The 16,732-nt window shown below is 38.6% G+C and overlaps 2 protein-coding genes and 1 non-coding gene across 3 annotated transcripts; 2 read left to right on the forward strand and 1 right to left on the reverse strand.

Moving 5' to 3' along the window:
- The first annotated feature begins 1,017 nt into the window (after window positions 1–1,017).
- LOC148575252 (uncharacterized) lies at window positions 1,018–2,580 on the forward strand. The gene is made up of 3 exons (XM_088506141.1): window positions 1,018–1,166; window positions 1,305–1,708; window positions 2,570–2,580. The coding sequence occupies exons 1-3, from the start codon at window positions 1,018–1,020 to the stop codon at window positions 2,578–2,580; spliced, it is 564 nt and encodes a 187-aa protein (XP_088362267.1).
- A 1,421-nt stretch (window positions 2,581–4,001) lies between these two features.
- Window positions 4,002–4,109, reverse strand: LOC148575253 (small nucleolar RNA R71). Its single transcript, XR_015906085.1, has one exon. It is a non-coding gene; the product is annotated as a small nucleolar RNA R71 (small nucleolar RNA).
- An 11,498-nt stretch (window positions 4,110–15,607) lies between these two features.
- On the forward strand, window positions 15,608–16,093 carry LOC107627736 (uncharacterized). Its single transcript, XM_016330557.1, has one exon. The coding sequence runs from the start codon at window positions 15,608–15,610 to the stop codon at window positions 16,091–16,093; it is 486 nt and encodes a 161-aa protein (XP_016186043.1).
- The last annotated feature ends 639 nt before the right edge of the window (window positions 16,094–16,732 follow it).

The raw sequence follows: 16,732 nt of genomic DNA on the forward strand, positions 1-16,732 counted from the left end.
GATCTTGTTGATCCTTTTCGAACTGACCTTTTCAATTTGTTACACGAGTTTAAAGATTGCTTTGCATGGGATTACCATGAAATGTCTGGTTTCAATCGTTCATTAATAGAACATCGATTAGCATTAAAACCCAATACTCGACCTGTAAAGCAAACCCCAAGATGTTTTGCTCTTGAAATCAATGTGAAAATTAAAGAAGAAATAGAACGCTTGATCAAAGCAAAATTTATTCGAACTGCACGTTATGTGGAGTGGGTATCGAATATTGTCCCTGTGATGAAGAAAAATGGGAAGTTAAGGGTATACATTGATTTTCGAGATTTGAGTAATGCCACCCCAAAGGATGAATATTTTATGCCAATTGTGGATATGTTAATTGATTCTGCAGCAGGAAATGAAATTCTTAGTTTCATGGACGGTTATTCTGGATATAACCAAATTTTCATTGCGGAAGATGACGTTGCTAAAACTGCCTTACAGTGTCCTGGGGCATTAGGTACATATGAGTGGGTGGTTATGCCTTTTGGTTTAAAAAATGTTGGAGCGACATATCAGCGAGCAATGAATGCCATTTTCCATGAGTTTATTGGAAAACTTATGGAGGTATATATCGATGATGTGATGGTCAAATCGATTTCTGTGAGTCAGCATATAGACCATTTAAGAAAAGCATTCCTTACTATGAGGAAGAAATGATTAAAAATGAATCCTTTAAAATGTGCTTTTGGGGTATCGACTGGAAACTTCTTAGGTTTTGTTGTTCATAAGAAGGGGATAGCTATCGATAAAAATAAAGCAGATGCAATATTAGCTCTCTCTGCACCCAAATCTAAGAAAGAAGTACAATCGTTTTTGGGTAAAATAAATTATCTTTGAAGATTCATTTCGAATCTTTCGGATCGAACTAGGGTATTTGCACCCTTAGTGAAGTTGAAAAATGGTTCAAAATTTGAATGGACCACAGAACATCAGTTGGCGTTCGATTCGATTAAAACATATTTGTCTAATGCCCCGATTATGGCGAATGTTCGTCCATTTGAACCTTTAAAATTATACATTGCAGCAGCTGAAAATACTATAGGGTGTATGTTAGCCCAAAACGATGAAAACGGACATGAACGGGTAGTTTGTTACCTTAGTCGAGTTTTAACTGATATTGAGACAAGGTATTCCCCGATCGAAAAATTATGCTTGTCATTATATCATGCTTGTATGAATTTAAAGTGTTATATGGTGGCTAAATCGGTGAAAGTTATAGCCCAAACCGATCTTATTAAATATATGTTAAGTTTCCCTATGTTAAGAGGACTTTTGGGGAAGTGGATGCTAGCGTTAACAGAATTTGATTTACAGTACGTCCCAGCAAAGGCTGTTAAAGGACAGGTCATTGCGGATTTTTTTGTAGACAATTCGAAAGATCTGCATGACCAGGGGGCAAATATAGTTGATGTAGAAGTCAACTATTGGAAATTGTATTTCGATGGATCCAAGCATACAGATGGTGCGACGGTTGGAATCCTCATTACCTCACCAGAGGGTATTCCATCAGAATTCTTGTTCAAATTAAAGTATCATTGTTCTAATAATGTAGCCGAATATGAGGCTCTGATTTTGGGTCTTGAAATTTTAATCGGCAAAGGAGCTTTAGAAGTTCAAATTCTAGGGGATTCACATTTAGTTTTAAAGCAGTTGTCGAAGGAGTTTAAGTGTAATAATGAGACATTACAAAAATATTTAGTAACTGCTTGGGAATTATTAACATCTTTTCAAAAAGTTTCTTTGGTGCATATTGATAAACCACTATTTTATGATTTATATTGTGTTTAATTGAGTGGTTTTTATCAAGCCATTACCTACTTATTCATATGAATTGCATGATTTTATAATTCCTTCCTAGTATTGTTTATGGTTGAAAACTTGCTTCCTAGAAACCTTTAATTAGTACATCTTAACTCTCCTTTATACCATTCGATGCCGTGATCTGTGTGTTAAGTGTTTCAGGCTTCATAGGGCAGGAATGGGTCAGAGAATGGAGAGGAAGCTTGCAAAAATGGAACGAACACAAGAAACTAAGGAGATGACCAGCGAACACTGACGCGAGCGCATGGCTCACGCGAGCGTGCGAAATGAAGAAATCGCAGCGACGCGAACGCGTGCCTGACGCGAACGCGTGGATAGGAGTCTGCACAAATGATGCAAACGCGTAGACAACACGATCGCGTGACAAGGAAAATAGCTAAATGACGCGAACGCGTAGACGATGCATACGCGTGACTTGCACGATCTGCAGAAATAACAGAATACGCTGGGGGCGATTTCGAGCCGCGTTTTGACCCAGTTTTTGGCCCAGAAACACAGACTAAAGCTAGGGAACATGCAGAGACTCAACACGCATCCACACACATTCAGATACATTGATATTAGGATTACTTTTAGTTTTAGATCTGAATCTAGATTAGCTTTACATTGATAGTTTACGCTTTTGCTTTGGATTTTGGATGTTGAAGAATCATTACCTCCGTTGAAGACATTACTTTAGTTTGTTTCCCTATTCCTTTACTCTTTTCAGTTGATCATTGACCCTATTCAGATTAGTATGTTGCATTTTAAATTTATTAATATATATAGTTACCTTTACTTTTAATTAATTATTAATTCCCTATTTTATTTTATTTAATTTATCATGTCTTCTTATATTTTTATGAGTATTATATCCATGTCAATGGAGTAGTTTTTCTACTTGACATGGGGGTTGATTAAGAGGAGACACTTGAGTTGGAAGGCTGTTGGCTAGTTCTGTATTTACTAACGCTAGACCTTCCTAAGGGAGAGGACTAGGATTTGCGAATAAGGGTTAGCTTAATCACTTGACTTTCCTTTATTTAGTAAGGGTTAACTAAGTGAAAATAATAACCTTTTTAATACTACACTTAAGAGACCCCAACAAGGATAGAACTTCCAATTAATCAATTCCACAGTCAAGGCCTTTTATTTAGAATATCAATAATTGTTCTTAGTTTATTTTTGTTGATCTAATTTATAATTATTCAATTGTTCATCATTATTCAATTCTCAAACTTTCGGAAAATTTCTAGTTAATAAAATAGCACCCTTTCCTGCAACTCGTTGGGAGACGACCTGGGACTCACACTCCCAGTATTTTTATTTCTAAATTTCGTGACAACTTTTCTAAATTGACGAGGCAGATCTTAGTTGGTTAAGGACTGTACTTGCAATGCATTTCGTTTATTAATTCCTTAATTGGTCAACTTCTGCTACGCATCAATTTTTGGCGCCGTTGTCGGAGAGTTGCAATAGTGTGCTAGATTATTAATTAGTGTACATATTTTTATTTATTTGCATATTTTATTCTTATTTTGTTACCATGAGCTATATGTCTTTCTCATTGAATGATGCATTCATTGCCTGATCCGAGCTTAGCCACTTTTGATCTTGAAATTGAAAGAACTCTTTCACGTATTAGGCGAGCTCGACGTCGGTTAGCCTCTGAGGGTGGTGAAGTGATTGTTATCGATTCACCAGTCTCATCTGAGGGCGAATCTGAACCGCCATCTGAGAGCGAGACAAGCTCCTTTACTACTGATCCAGTTGATTCACGTGCAGGTAACATGGCAGAACCTAGGAGAATTACTCTCCAGGAAGCTGGAGCACCAGATTTTACACCACAACCTTATCAAGTGCATCATCCAAATCTGGCTGCAGATTTTGAACTGAAGACTGCACTAATCAACTTGATGCCCGAGTTTCATGGCTTACCTGCTCAAGAGCCTATTAAGCACCTTAGGGATTTCCAGACATCCTATTCTACTGTTAGGCGTAATGGTGCAGATGAAACTTCTATTCTGTTAACTGCCTTCCCATTTTCTCTTGAGGGAAAGGCAAGGGAGTGGTACTACTCCCAACCTGAAGCGACTATTACCAACTGGGATACACTCAGGAGAGAATTTTTGGAAAAATACTTTCCAGCTGAAGTCACAGATAGACTGAGGAAAGAGATCTCTTGCATTGTTCAAGGAGACTCGAAGACTCTCTATGAATACTGAGAGCGTTTTAAGAACCTTCTAGACGCATGCCCCCATCACATGATTGACAGACTAGTGTTGATCATCTACTTCACTCAAGGCATGAACCCCCAGGATAAGACTACACTGGATGGTGCTAGTAATGGTTCTATGAAAAGGTACAGGACCGCAGATGAAGCATGGCAACTGATCAGCGACTTAACTGAGTCCACTAGGAATCACAGGCAGAGGAGCGGCCACTCAAAAGCTGTTGCAGAGGTTTCCTCTAGCATTGAAACTACTACTCTTACACAGAGTATATGTGAAATGACCAACCTACTAAAGCAAATGCAGTTGAACCAACAACAACAAGCTCAGCCTCACCCACCACAACAGAGCCAACAGTTAGTTCCCTAAAGAGTATGCAGAATCTGTGCTGATTATAGTCATTATGCTGATGAATGTCCGTAGCTCCAACAAGAAGATAACACTGTGGTAGCTACTCATAACTTCTATGACCGCCTGAATCAAGGATACAATCAACAAGGTGGCAACTACAACCAAGGTGGAAACCATAACCAAGGATGGCAGGATAACTCCAACCAAGGTTGGAGAGATAATTCTAACCATAGTTGGAGGGACAACTATAACAGAGGAGGCAGAGATAACAATGGAAATCAGAGGTGGAATAACAACAACAGACAGCAGAATCAGAACCAGTCTTACAGAGCACCTCACCTAAGACGATTCCAACACAACCAACAACAGGTTCCTGAAATCACTTATCCCAATTCCTCATCAAATGACGAGATGTTCCGCTCTCTTGCACAAGGACAACAAGACATGCAGACGCAGCTGAACTCTATTTTAAATGGTCTGACAGCCACTTTACAAGCTTTCATCTCCCGGTTAGATTCATCACCTAATTCCATCAATCAACCTTCAAGCTCCAGTGAAATTCCTTCTCAACCCCTACCTAATCCCAAAGGTGGCATCAATGCCATCACTTTAAGGTCCGAAACCACATTGCAGGGGAGGAACCAGGAGGAGCCAAGCTCACCAGAACACGTCCCAGCTAAGGATGTAGTGGAAGTGAATTAGTGAAAGATGCTGAAGAGGAAGAGGACGTACAAAACATAGTTGAAGAGGAAGCAGCTCAACCACAGAGTGAAACACTAAAGGATGCAGAAGCTGCAAGTAACGCCCTTCCTATCCCATTCCCACACCTTGCAAAGAAATCCAGGAAGCAGATGGAACTTGATCCCAAAATGGTAGAAATACTCAAAAAGGTCGAGGTAACTGTTCCCCTTTTTGATGTCATTCAGCAGGTACCTAAATATTCAAAGTTTCTAAAAGATTTGTGCATACATAAAGATAAAATATTGAATTAGAAACTATTCCTTTAGGTAGTTCTATATCTGCTTTAATGGGAGGTATACTTGAAAAATATAGTGATCCAGGTCCATGTATGGTTAACTGTACCATTGGAGGTGTAATATTTTCTGACTGCATGTGTGATTTAGGAGCGTGTGTTAGTATAATGCCATTGTCTATATATGATACTTTGAGGCTCCCTCCCTTAAAAAGGTCGGCAGCTCATTTTGTGTTAGCAGATAAAAGCATTATTACAGTAGTGAGCATTAAGGGGCTCACATTTCCTATTGACTTCTATATCCTGGAAATTCCCCCTAATGACTCAGGGAGACAATCATCAATCCTGCTTGGAAGACCATTCCTGAAGACTTCAAAGTTCAAGCTGGATACATTCTCAGGAACTTACTCCTTTGAGATAGATGGCAGAACAGTGAGTTTCACTTTAAATGAAGCTATGAAGCACCCTCCGAAAGATCATTCTATCTTCCAGTGCGACATCATTGATGAAACTATAGCTGAAGTTCACCAAAAAGAAATGGAAGAGAAGCACATAGAGCAAGGTCAAAGTGTGGGGACACCCTCTGAACATGATGAAGACCCTTTGCCATTATCACCAGCCCCGGATGATCCAGAACCTAGCCATGAAAAGAAATTGGAATTAAAGCCCCTCCCTCCACACCTCAAGTATGCTTACCTTGAGGATAAGCAGAAGTTTCCAGTTATCATTGCAAGGGAACTCACTTTCCAACAAGAAGAACAACTGCTTAATGTGCTGAGAAAACATAAGAAAGCAATTGAATGGAGCTTAGCGGATATAGTAGGCATCAGCCCTCAAGTTTGTGAACACAGAATATTCTTAGAAGAGGGAGCAAGGCCTGTTCGTCAGCCTCAAAGAAGATTGAATTCCACCATCTTAGAAGTTGTCAAGAAAGAAGTAACCAGACTACTTGAAGCAGATATCATTTACCCCATCTCAGACAGTGAATGGGTCAGTCCAGTACAAGTGGTGCCCAAGAAGTCTGGAGTCACAACAATAAGAAATTAGCATGGAGAGCTCCTGACAACTAGAGTGCAGAATTCATGGAGAGTTTGCATTGACTATAGGCGTCTCAACCAAGCCACTCGCAAGGATCATTACCCCTTGCCATTCATTGATCAGATGCTTGATCGCCTGTCAGGTAAATCCCATTACTGCTTTTTAGATGGTTATACAGGATACTTTCAAATTCATATAGCTCCTGAAGATCAGGAAAAGACTACTTTTACATGTCCTTTTGGAACGTATGCTTATAAGAGAATGCCATTTGGCTTATGTAATGCACCAGCTACTTTCCAAAGGTGCATGATGAGTCTTTTCTCTGATCTCATTGAGAACTGTATGTAGGTTTTTATGGATAATTTTAACGTATATGGTGATTCATTTAGCTTTTGCTTGGATAGTTTATCTAGAGTATTAGACAAGTGTGTTAGTACAAACCTTGTATTGAATTTTGAGAAATATCACTTTATGGTAAAACAAGAAATTGTACTAGGACATGTTGTGTCTAATACTGGCATTTCTGTAGATCCAGCAAAGGTGGATGTTATTTCTAGTTTACCTTACCCCTCCTCCGTGAGGGAAGTCCATTCGTTCCTTGGCCATGTAAGTTTTTACAGGAGATTCATTAAGGACTTCAGTAAGGTAGCATTGCCTTTATCCAGATTGCTGCAGAAAGATATTGAGTTCGAGTTCAGTGTGGATTGTATGCAAGCGTTTGACAAGCTGAAGATCGCCTTGACTCAAGCTCAAATTGTGAAAGGACCAGACTGGAGCCAGCCATTTGAAATTATGTGTGATACTTCCAACCATGCAGTAGGAGCAGCGCTGGCTCAGCACGAAGGTAAGGATCCTTTTGTAATTGCTTATGCATCTAAGACTTTAGATGTTGCTCAATCTTACTATACTACTATTGAAAAAGAGCTTCTTGCTATTGTTTTTGCTCTAGATAAATTCCGAGCCTATTTACTTGGTACTAAGGTAGTAGTGTACTCAGATCATGCAGCTCTAAAATATTTACTAGCTAAAAAGGAGTCCAAACCAAGGCTAATACGTTGGATACTGCTGCTGTAAGAATTTGATTTAGAAATTAAGGATAGGAGTGGTAACCAGAATTTAGTGGCAGACCACTTGAGTCACCTTGAGCACATTAAGGATGACTCCACTCCTATAAATGATAATTTCCCATTTGATAGCTTACATGCAGTATCTGAAGTAGTTCCTTGGTATGCACCTGTAGCTAATTATCTAGTTAGCCACACCTTTTCTCCAAATTTTACTAAGCATCAAAGAGACAAGCTGAAAAGTGAGTCCAAATATTATATATGGGATGATCCATATTTATGAAGGTGTGGTGTTGACCAGGTAATTAGACGGTGTGTGCCTCAATCAGAATTCCAGTCCATTTTAGAGGCCTGCCACTCATATGAGAGTGGAGGACATTTTGGCCCTCAAAGAACAGCTAGAAAAATTCTAGACTGTGGATTCTAGTGGCCTACTCTTTTTAAAGACGCTGCTGAATTTTGTAAATCTTGTTCCTCTTGCCAAAGATTTGGTAATATATCCAAGAGGGATGAGATGCCTCAACAGATTATGCTTTTCTGTGAAATTTTTTATGTTTGGGGCAATGACTTCATGGGTCCATTTCCAAATTCTAATGGTTACTTTTATATACTTTTAGCCGTAGATTATGTTGCTAAATGGGTGGAAGCAATTCCCACCCGTACTGATGATGCTAACACTGTTGTTTCCTTTGTTAGAAATCATATTATTTGCCGCTTTGGATCACCACGAGCAATCATGAGCGATCAAGGCACCCACTTTTGTAATAGGAGACTAACAGGATTACTGAAGAAGCATGGGATAGTTCACAAAGTAGCAACAGCTTACCATCCCCAGACCAATAGACAAGCAGAAGTCTCTAACAGAGAGATTAAGTGCATTTTGGAGAAGATAGTAAAACCTCACAGGAAGGACTGGAGTGCCAGGCTACAAGATGCACTCTAGGCATATAGAATAGCGTACAAAACACCCATTGGGATGAGCCCCTTCCGCTTAGTATACGGAAAGGCTTGCCACCTTCCAGTGGAGGTGGAACACAAGGCTTTCTGGGCTGTGAAGGAGTGCAACATGAATTTTGAGGAAGCTAGTACTGAAAGAAAGCTGCAACTAGCAGAATTGAAGGACCTTCGCCTAGAAGCATATGACAACTCCAAGAGATACAAAGAAAAGATGAAGGCTGTCCATGACAAGCATATAAAAAGGAGAGAATTCAGACCAGGGGAGTTAGTTCTTCTTTATAACTCCATACTGAGGCTTATGCCAGGTAAACTGAGATCAAGATGGGAAGGCCCCTACAGAGTAGAAAAGGCAGAACCATACGGAGTTTTTCACCTGCGTCATCCTTCTAGCTCCAAATTTCTAAAGGTCAATGGACATCGCCTGAAGCTCTATCATGGTGAGAAGACGAAGGATCACAAGGAACTAGAGGTCTTCCTCTTGGAAGACCCACCAACAGAAGCAGAATGAGTCTGAAGAGCGTCCAACTTAAGGACGTAAAAGCAAAGTGCTAGGTGGGAGACAACCCACCATGGTATGGTCGTTCCATGTCAGTCTTAGTTTTAGTTTACCTTACTTTATTTTTGTTTTTGTTAATGACTCTTCTCATAATCTCTGCATATAGCCTGCATTCGCAGTTGCATTCTGCATAAAAAAAAACGCACGCGACGCGTAAGCGTCGCTGACGCGTCCGCGTCATATTTGCATTAGGAAGAAAAGAGAATTAAATAGAAAGTCACGCGAAAGCGTGGCTGGAGGCGTGCCTTAGGCACAAACATTCCCACGCGAACGCGTGACCCACGCGTCCGCGTCATTCTGAAAAATTAGCCTCCCACGCGTCCGCGTCACCCACGCGAACGCGTGCCCCTAAAAATCGACGTAAAAGAAGTGTATGGCAGAAAGTTACGATGGAGTGGGGCTGGAATGATGCTGTAAGCACCAGCCCTACCACGCGACCACGTGCCCCACGCGTCCGCGTCGTTTCCAAAATAAGGCCATTCACGTGATCGCGTCACCCACGCAAATGCGTCACCCTAATTTTTAGTAAAATGAGTTTGAAACAGAGTCACGCGAACGCGAGGGTGCTCTCCCGCCACTAGCACGAATCAAGTCACGCGACCGCGTGACTCACGCGTCTGCGTCACTTGAAAAAACATCGCACACCACGCGACCGCGTCAACCATATCAGCCAAATAACATCGCACACGTCACATGTGGCGCACAGATTATCCAGATCAGCCAAATATCATATCTTTTCTTCCCCAAATTTAAATCTTTTCTCTTCCCTTCTTATTTCTTTCTTGTCTCTTCTTCCCTCCTTACTCTTTTTCACTTTTTACTTTCTACTTCTTATTTTTCACATCCATTCTCAAGGTTCTTTTCCTTCTTTCTTTTTATTTTTCCATTATTACTTTTATTTATGTTTATGTTTTCTTTTCCTTTTTCTTTTCACTTTCATTATCTATATATGCTTTTCCTATCTTTTCTATGTCTTTTTATTCCTTTAATTGGTGTTAGGAATTTAATTAGGTGATTATTTTCTTCTATATTTTGCTTGTGAACTATTGTAAAATTGTTTGACAATTAATATTACTTCTTAAAGGGTTGCTTGCATGTTCAATTTACTACTTTCAATAACATATTTACCATGCATGCTATGTGTTTGTGAAAAAGCCCGTATAGCATTGCACATTATTTTTAATTATTCTATTCTACTACTTTCATGCCTGTTTTTCACAAAACCCCTTTTATATTTTATTAATTAAATATAATTGTCAATACAAACAGGTTGTTAGTTTGAAAGTGTTGGTAATCTAACTTGGACATTGAATGCTTAATCTATGCTACTTATGTCTTTGCCGGCATGCCAATAAACACCTTACATTTAATTGCCATCACATGCACTTGCTATATTACCTTTGTTGAACTTTTCACATGTAGTTTAGACCATGTGTTAACGACATCCTTCTTTACCGTGCATTGATTATCACCCATAATATTCGCTCCCTTGCTCGAACCCTTAGCTTCACATATTACTTTCTTTTTCCTTTTTCAGGATGGCCACCACGAAGGTAAAGAGATAGCTACTCCCAAACCACCAGCAAGGAGAGGAACAAAAAGAGCATTAGTGGTGGAACCATCTTCAACAGCGGTGAAATCCTCAACAAAACGAATCAAGAGGATCATCAAGGTCGATGAAAAAGAAAAAGCTTTTCCAGCAAAGGACACTGCGCGGTTCACTAACCGCTACTGTGAGCAGATGTTCCCCATCCTGGCAGAGAGTAATTATAACAATGAGTAGCTTCTTATCCTCCCGACCAACATTGCTGAATTTGTTGAGCCCCGCATTGAGCGAAGACAATGGGATTCCTACGGAGACAGCCATGGCAGGTTAATCTTTCATGGGTAGTCGAATTCTACTCCAATTTTCACATGCCAACCATGTAGTCTGTCTACGTCCGTCAGAAGCAAGTCCCTATAACAGAAGAAGCTATTCAGCGAGATTTAGATCTTTCTCTTGCTCCAGAAGGATTGGACGTATTTCAAGAAGCCTCACTCAAGCGCCAAATATACCAATTCGACTGGGACACCGTTTTCAGAGTTATCGCACAACCTGACAGCATATGGATCTATGGATACTATCGTTTTCGACCTAAGCGAATCTTGGTTTCAGCACTCACCTTGGAGGCTCGAGTATGGGCACAGATCATGTCCCATTACGTCTTTTCGAGCACTCATGAGTCCTCCTTCACTGCAAACATGGCTGTTCTACTCTGGTGTATCCTTACAGACCAGCACCTCAATTTACCAAGACACATTCGGCATGCTATGGGACACGTACAAATTGCGGGCAACCTACTCTTTCCTGCCTTGGTTTCAGATCTAGTCTCAGCAGCCGGAGTCTCCTATAGAGCTGGGGACACCAAGGCCATGATTCTACGAGATGATCAATACGTCCCTAACGGAAAGTATATCAGACCTCCAGCAGCTACTATCAACCGAAGCACAGAACCAGCAGAAGATAACCCTTCTCCTTCCACATCACAATCACTTTCAACAAACCAACTGCTCCATCAGATACTTGAGAGGCTAGACCGGATTGAACAGAAAGGAAAGCAAAGAGAGCGACGTAACAAGCGCATATTTACATACCTCAAGGAGCTACTTGTTGGTAACCACCCACCTAAAGAAGACCCAGACACCCCAGACTCCACTTCATTTACCAGCACAGGGAGCCATGACGGTCCCGATGGTGGAGATGCTGCTACCAGCCCCCTTTGTTCCTGACAAATGGCACCGAGGACGGTGCAAAGCTTTAAGTGTGGGGAGGTCGGTCAGTACCTGACTTCCGGACGTAATTTCTTTTCCTTAAAACACTAATAAAATAGGATATTTAGTTAATTTCTCTTTTGTTTAGGATAAGATAAATTGCATAGTAATAGGTTAATTGTATGTATGTTCTACTTGATTGAAAAATAATAAGTTTCTTTTAAGACCCTATTTTTTAAAAATTTCACTAATTTAAATCAAAATTTTCTGTGTTAAAATTGTTAGAAGTTGTATTTGGAACATAGTTAAAAAGCTAAGAACACACAACCCGTAAGACTTGAGCTTAATAACATGGTTACATTATTTAACCATAAAGATTATTCTTGTATGTATACTTCTCTATGATTGTAATCTTTATTTTGTTCCATCCTATATGTCCAATGTTTAATGTGTTATATACATGCATATGATTGAGGCCATTACTTGTTTGGCTCACTTATCCCAAATAAGCCTACCATTTCAATCACCTTTGTTAGTCACTTTGAGCCTTTTCAATCCCATTTGTTCTATATTTTATCACATTACTAGCCTTAAGCAAAAAAATAATTAAATATTCCAATTGAATCTTTGGTTAGTTTAAGATAGAATTTGTGTGTTAATTGAGTATGGGAAGATTGTGGGAACATGGGTTAATAAGGGAATGTGTCATGATAAAATAATGGGAATTTGGATACCTATTCATGTGAAACTAGAGAAATTAAAAATCTATGTGCATTGATAATGATATGTTTATTTCTATGCTGAAAAGAAAGAAAAAAAATCCAAAAATATTCAAGTAATTAAGTAATTAAAATAAGGGGATAAAATTACCTCAATGTTAAGTCTAATGAAAAATCAATGCATATGTGATACAAGTTGAAAGAAAAGTTGATACATGAGTATGTGAAATATGCAAAAATGGGAAAATTATGGGTAGCTAGGCATGATTCTAGAGTTATATAGAGTGTATGTATGTTAGGTGAGAGCTTAGGTTAGTCAAAGATTCAATTTATAGCTCACTTAGCCATATGTATACCCTTACCCCTACTTTGGCCCCATTACAACCTTTAAAAGACCTCATGATGTTTGCATTAGTACATTAAATATTGTTGATTGGTTAGGTGAAGAACAAAATTTAGAAAGCATGATTAGAGAATAGTAGAGTGATTACCCTATACACTTGAGTGACTAGAGTGCATATACACCATCAGTGAGGGTTCAATGCTTAACTCTATGTTCCCTACTTTCATGAGCTGTCTTCTTACAATATTACCTGTTTTTACTATATAATTTGAATTAGTGGAATTTGATTTATGTTTGTCTTGAAGAACTTATTTACTTTTAACCAAGTAGACAAGAATCATATAGTTGCATATATATATATATATATATATATATATATATATATAGGTTGCATTGCATTGCATGAGTCTTACATTTCCCTACTCATTTATTTTATCTCCTTAAGCTAAGCATGATGACATGCTAATGTTTAAGTGTGGGGAGGTTGATAAACCACTATTTTATGATCTATATTGTGTTTAATTGAGTGATTTTTATCAACCTATTACCTACTTATTCATATGAATTGCATGATTTTATAATTCCTTCCTAGTATTGTTTATGGTTGAAAACTTGCTTTCTAGAAACCTTTAATTAGTACATTTTAACTCTCCTTTATACCATTCGATGCCGTGATCCGTGTGTTAAGTGTTTCAGGCTTCATATGGCAGGAATGGCTCAGAGAATGGAGAGGAAGCTTGCAAAAATGGAAGGAACACAAGAAACTAAGGAGATGACCAGCGAACACTGACGCGAGCGCGCGAAATGAAGAAATCGCAGTGATGCGAACGTGTGCCTGACACAAACGCGTGGATTGGAGTCTGCACAAATGACACGAACGCGTGGACGACGCGATCACGTGACAAGGAAAATAGCTAAATGACGCGAACGTATGGACGACGCGTACGCGTGACCTGCGCGATCTGCAGAAATAACAGAATACGCTGGGGGCGATTTTGGGCCGCATTTTGACCCAGTTTTCGGCCCAGAAACACAGACTAAAGCTAGGGAACATGCAGAGACTCAACACGCATCCACACACATTCAGATACATTGATATTAGGATTACTTTTAGTTTTAGATCTGAATCTAGATTAGCTTTACATTGATAGTTTATGCTTTTGCTTTGGATTTTGGATGTTGAAGAATCATTACCTCCGTTGAAGACATTACTTTAGTTTGTTTCCCTATTCCTTTGCTCTTTTCAGTTGATCATTGACCCTATTCAGATAAGTATGTTGCATTTTGAATTTATTAATATATAGAGTTACCTTTACTTTTAATTAATTATTAATTCTCTATTTTATTTTATTTAATTTATCATGTCTTCTTATATTTTTATAAGTATTATATCCATGTCAATGGAGTAGTTTTTCTACTTGACATGGGGGTTGATTAAGAGGAGACACTTGAGTTGGAAAGCTTAAGTATCGGTTAAATTGAACGCTGTTGGCTAGTTCTGTATTTACTAACGCTAGACCTTCCTAAGGGAGAGGACTAGGATTTGCGAATAAGGGTTAGCTTAATCACTTGACTTTCCTTTATTTAGTAAGGGTTAACTAAGTGAAAAAAATAACCTTTTTAATACTACACTTAAGAGACCTCAACAAGGATAGAACTTCCAATTAATTAATTCTCCAGTCAAGGCCTTTTATTTAGAATATCAATAATTATTCTTAGTTTATTTTTATTGCTCTAATTTATAATTATTCAATTGTTCATCATTATTCAATTCTCAAACTTTCGGAAAATTTCTAGTTAATAAAATAGCACCCTTTCCTGCAACTCGTTGGGAGACGACCTAGAACTCATACTCCCAGTATTTTTATTTCTAAATTTCGTGACAACTTTTCTAAATTGACGAGGTAGATCTTAACTGGTTAAGGACTGTACTTGCAACGCATTTCGTTTATTAATTCCTTAATTGGTCAACTTCTGCCACACATCACATATCCCTAGAATTCATAATGAAATTGCTAACGAGTTAGCCCAAATTGCTTCGAGGTATCGGGTTGGTCCGAAAACTGTTAAGAAATTATTTAGTATCCATCAAATTTTAGTACCAGCAAATGAAAGAGAAGTGTTGTGTATGGATGAGTGGGAGGATTTTGATTGGAGAAACCCATTGCTCGATACTTGAAAGATTCCAATACTGCAGTCGACAGAAAAGAAAAATTATGGGCAATAAATTTCGTCTTAATGGCCGATGAGTTGTACAAAAAAGGGATCGATGGGAGTTTGTTAAGATGCTTAAGTCGAGAAGATCAGAATACTGCTTTGGGTGAAGTTCATAATGGAATATGTGGTGCTCATCAGGCAGGAAAGAAAATGAGATGGGTGTTATGTCGCAATAACGTATACTGGTCATCTATGATAAAAGATTGTATTGATTATGCAAAAGCATGTCAAGAATGTCAGAGACATGGTTCAATACAACAGATTCCAGCAGTTGAATTGCATTCGATTATAAAGCCATGGCCATTTAGAGGTTGGGTTTTAGATCTAATTGGGTTGATTCATCCTCCTTCATCGAAGAAGCACAAATTTATTTTAGTGGCTATTGATTATTTCACAAAATAGGTTGAAGCAGTTTCCTTAGTAGAAGTTGGTCAAAGTGAGATAACTGACTTTGTCGAGGAAAAATATTATCCATCAATTTGGAATTCCTCCGACGTTAAGTACTGACCAAGGAACTATGTTTACTGGCCAGCGAATTAAAAATTTTGCGGCTTCAAGGAACATTAATATGGTTACTTCAACTCCCTATTATGCACAGGCTAATGGGCAAGTAGAGGCAGCAAATAAGATATTGATTGGCTTGATTAAAAAGCATATCGAGAATAAACCTCGAATATGGCATGAGACTTTAAGTCAAGTATTATGGGCTTATCGAAATTCACCAAGAGGTTCGATAGGGACTTCACCTTATGAATTGGTGTATGACCATGATGCAGTGTTACCATTAGAAATTAATTTGAATACTTTAAGAGTATCAAAACAGAATGATTTGACAGTCGATGATTATTGGAATGCAATATTTGATGAGTTAAATGAGTTAGACTCAGAGCGAATCTTGGCACTTGATAATGTAATTCGACAAAAAGAAAGTGTTGCTCGAAGTTATAATCGTCGAATTAAGGAGAAATCTTTCAAGATAGGTGAGTTAGTTTTGAAAGTCATTTTACCGATGGAAAAGAAATCAAGATTCTTGGGTAAGTGGTCCCATAGTTAGGAAGGTCCCTTTCAAGTGATAGGGATATATTCTGAAAATGCCTATCAAGTTAAAGATATCGAATCAGGGAAAATCATTAATTCGATTAATGGGAACTATCTGAAACATTTCTATTGCTGGCGAATATAGAAATTTAGCATGCATAAGTTCAGAAAAGGTAGAAATCATTACAAGAATAAAATAAAAAATAAAAAGAAGTTCAAGATATCAATAGTTTTGCCAAATTGGAGCCCAACTTTGTCCTTTTATTTTTCAGAATTGAAAGCATTTCAATCTGCTTGAATTTGTCAGCTTGGATTTTCTCAAGTTGTTTTTCATATTCTCTCCGCTCGATGTCAATTGAGACAAGTTTCTGGATAAGGAGATGTTGCTCTTGTTGGGCTGCAGCCAGAGGTTTGGCTATGGTGGCTCGATTTTGGCGTATGATAGCAAGTTGTTCCTGAATCTGAGCCAATTCTGCTTCGAGTCTTGCTTCTTCTTGATCATGAAAAGCCTGAACAGAAATAGCATGGGAAATCCTCAGATCAAACTCCTCACGAGAGGCCTGGATTGGTTGAGCAGTTGCAAGACAATTTTCTATTTTAGATTTGGCTGTGGCTTCTTCATTTTCAGTTTCTTGGAGTTGAAACTGAGATGCAA

The sequence above is a fragment of the Arachis ipaensis genome, chromosome B2 (assembly GCF_059453495.1).
Source record: "Arachis ipaensis isolate K30076 ecotype BB chromosome B2, ASM5945349v1, whole genome shotgun sequence".
NCBI lineage: Eukaryota > Viridiplantae > Streptophyta > Magnoliopsida > Fabales > Fabaceae > Arachis > Arachis ipaensis.

Excerpts from the sequence above, each read along its gene's own strand:
- LOC107627736 (XM_016330557.1), top strand. The coding sequence starts at position 15,608 with ATGGTTACTTCAACTCCCTATTATGCACAGGCTAATGGGCAAGTAGAG.
- LOC148575252 (XM_088506141.1), top strand. The coding sequence starts at position 1,018 with ATGGCGAATGTTCGTCCATTTGAACCTTTAAAATTATACATTGCAGCA. Across the intron at positions 1,167-1,304 it reads TTAACTGATATTGAGACAAG|AGGACTTTTGGGGAAGTGGA; the intron begins GTATTCCCCGAT and ends CCCTATGTTAAG.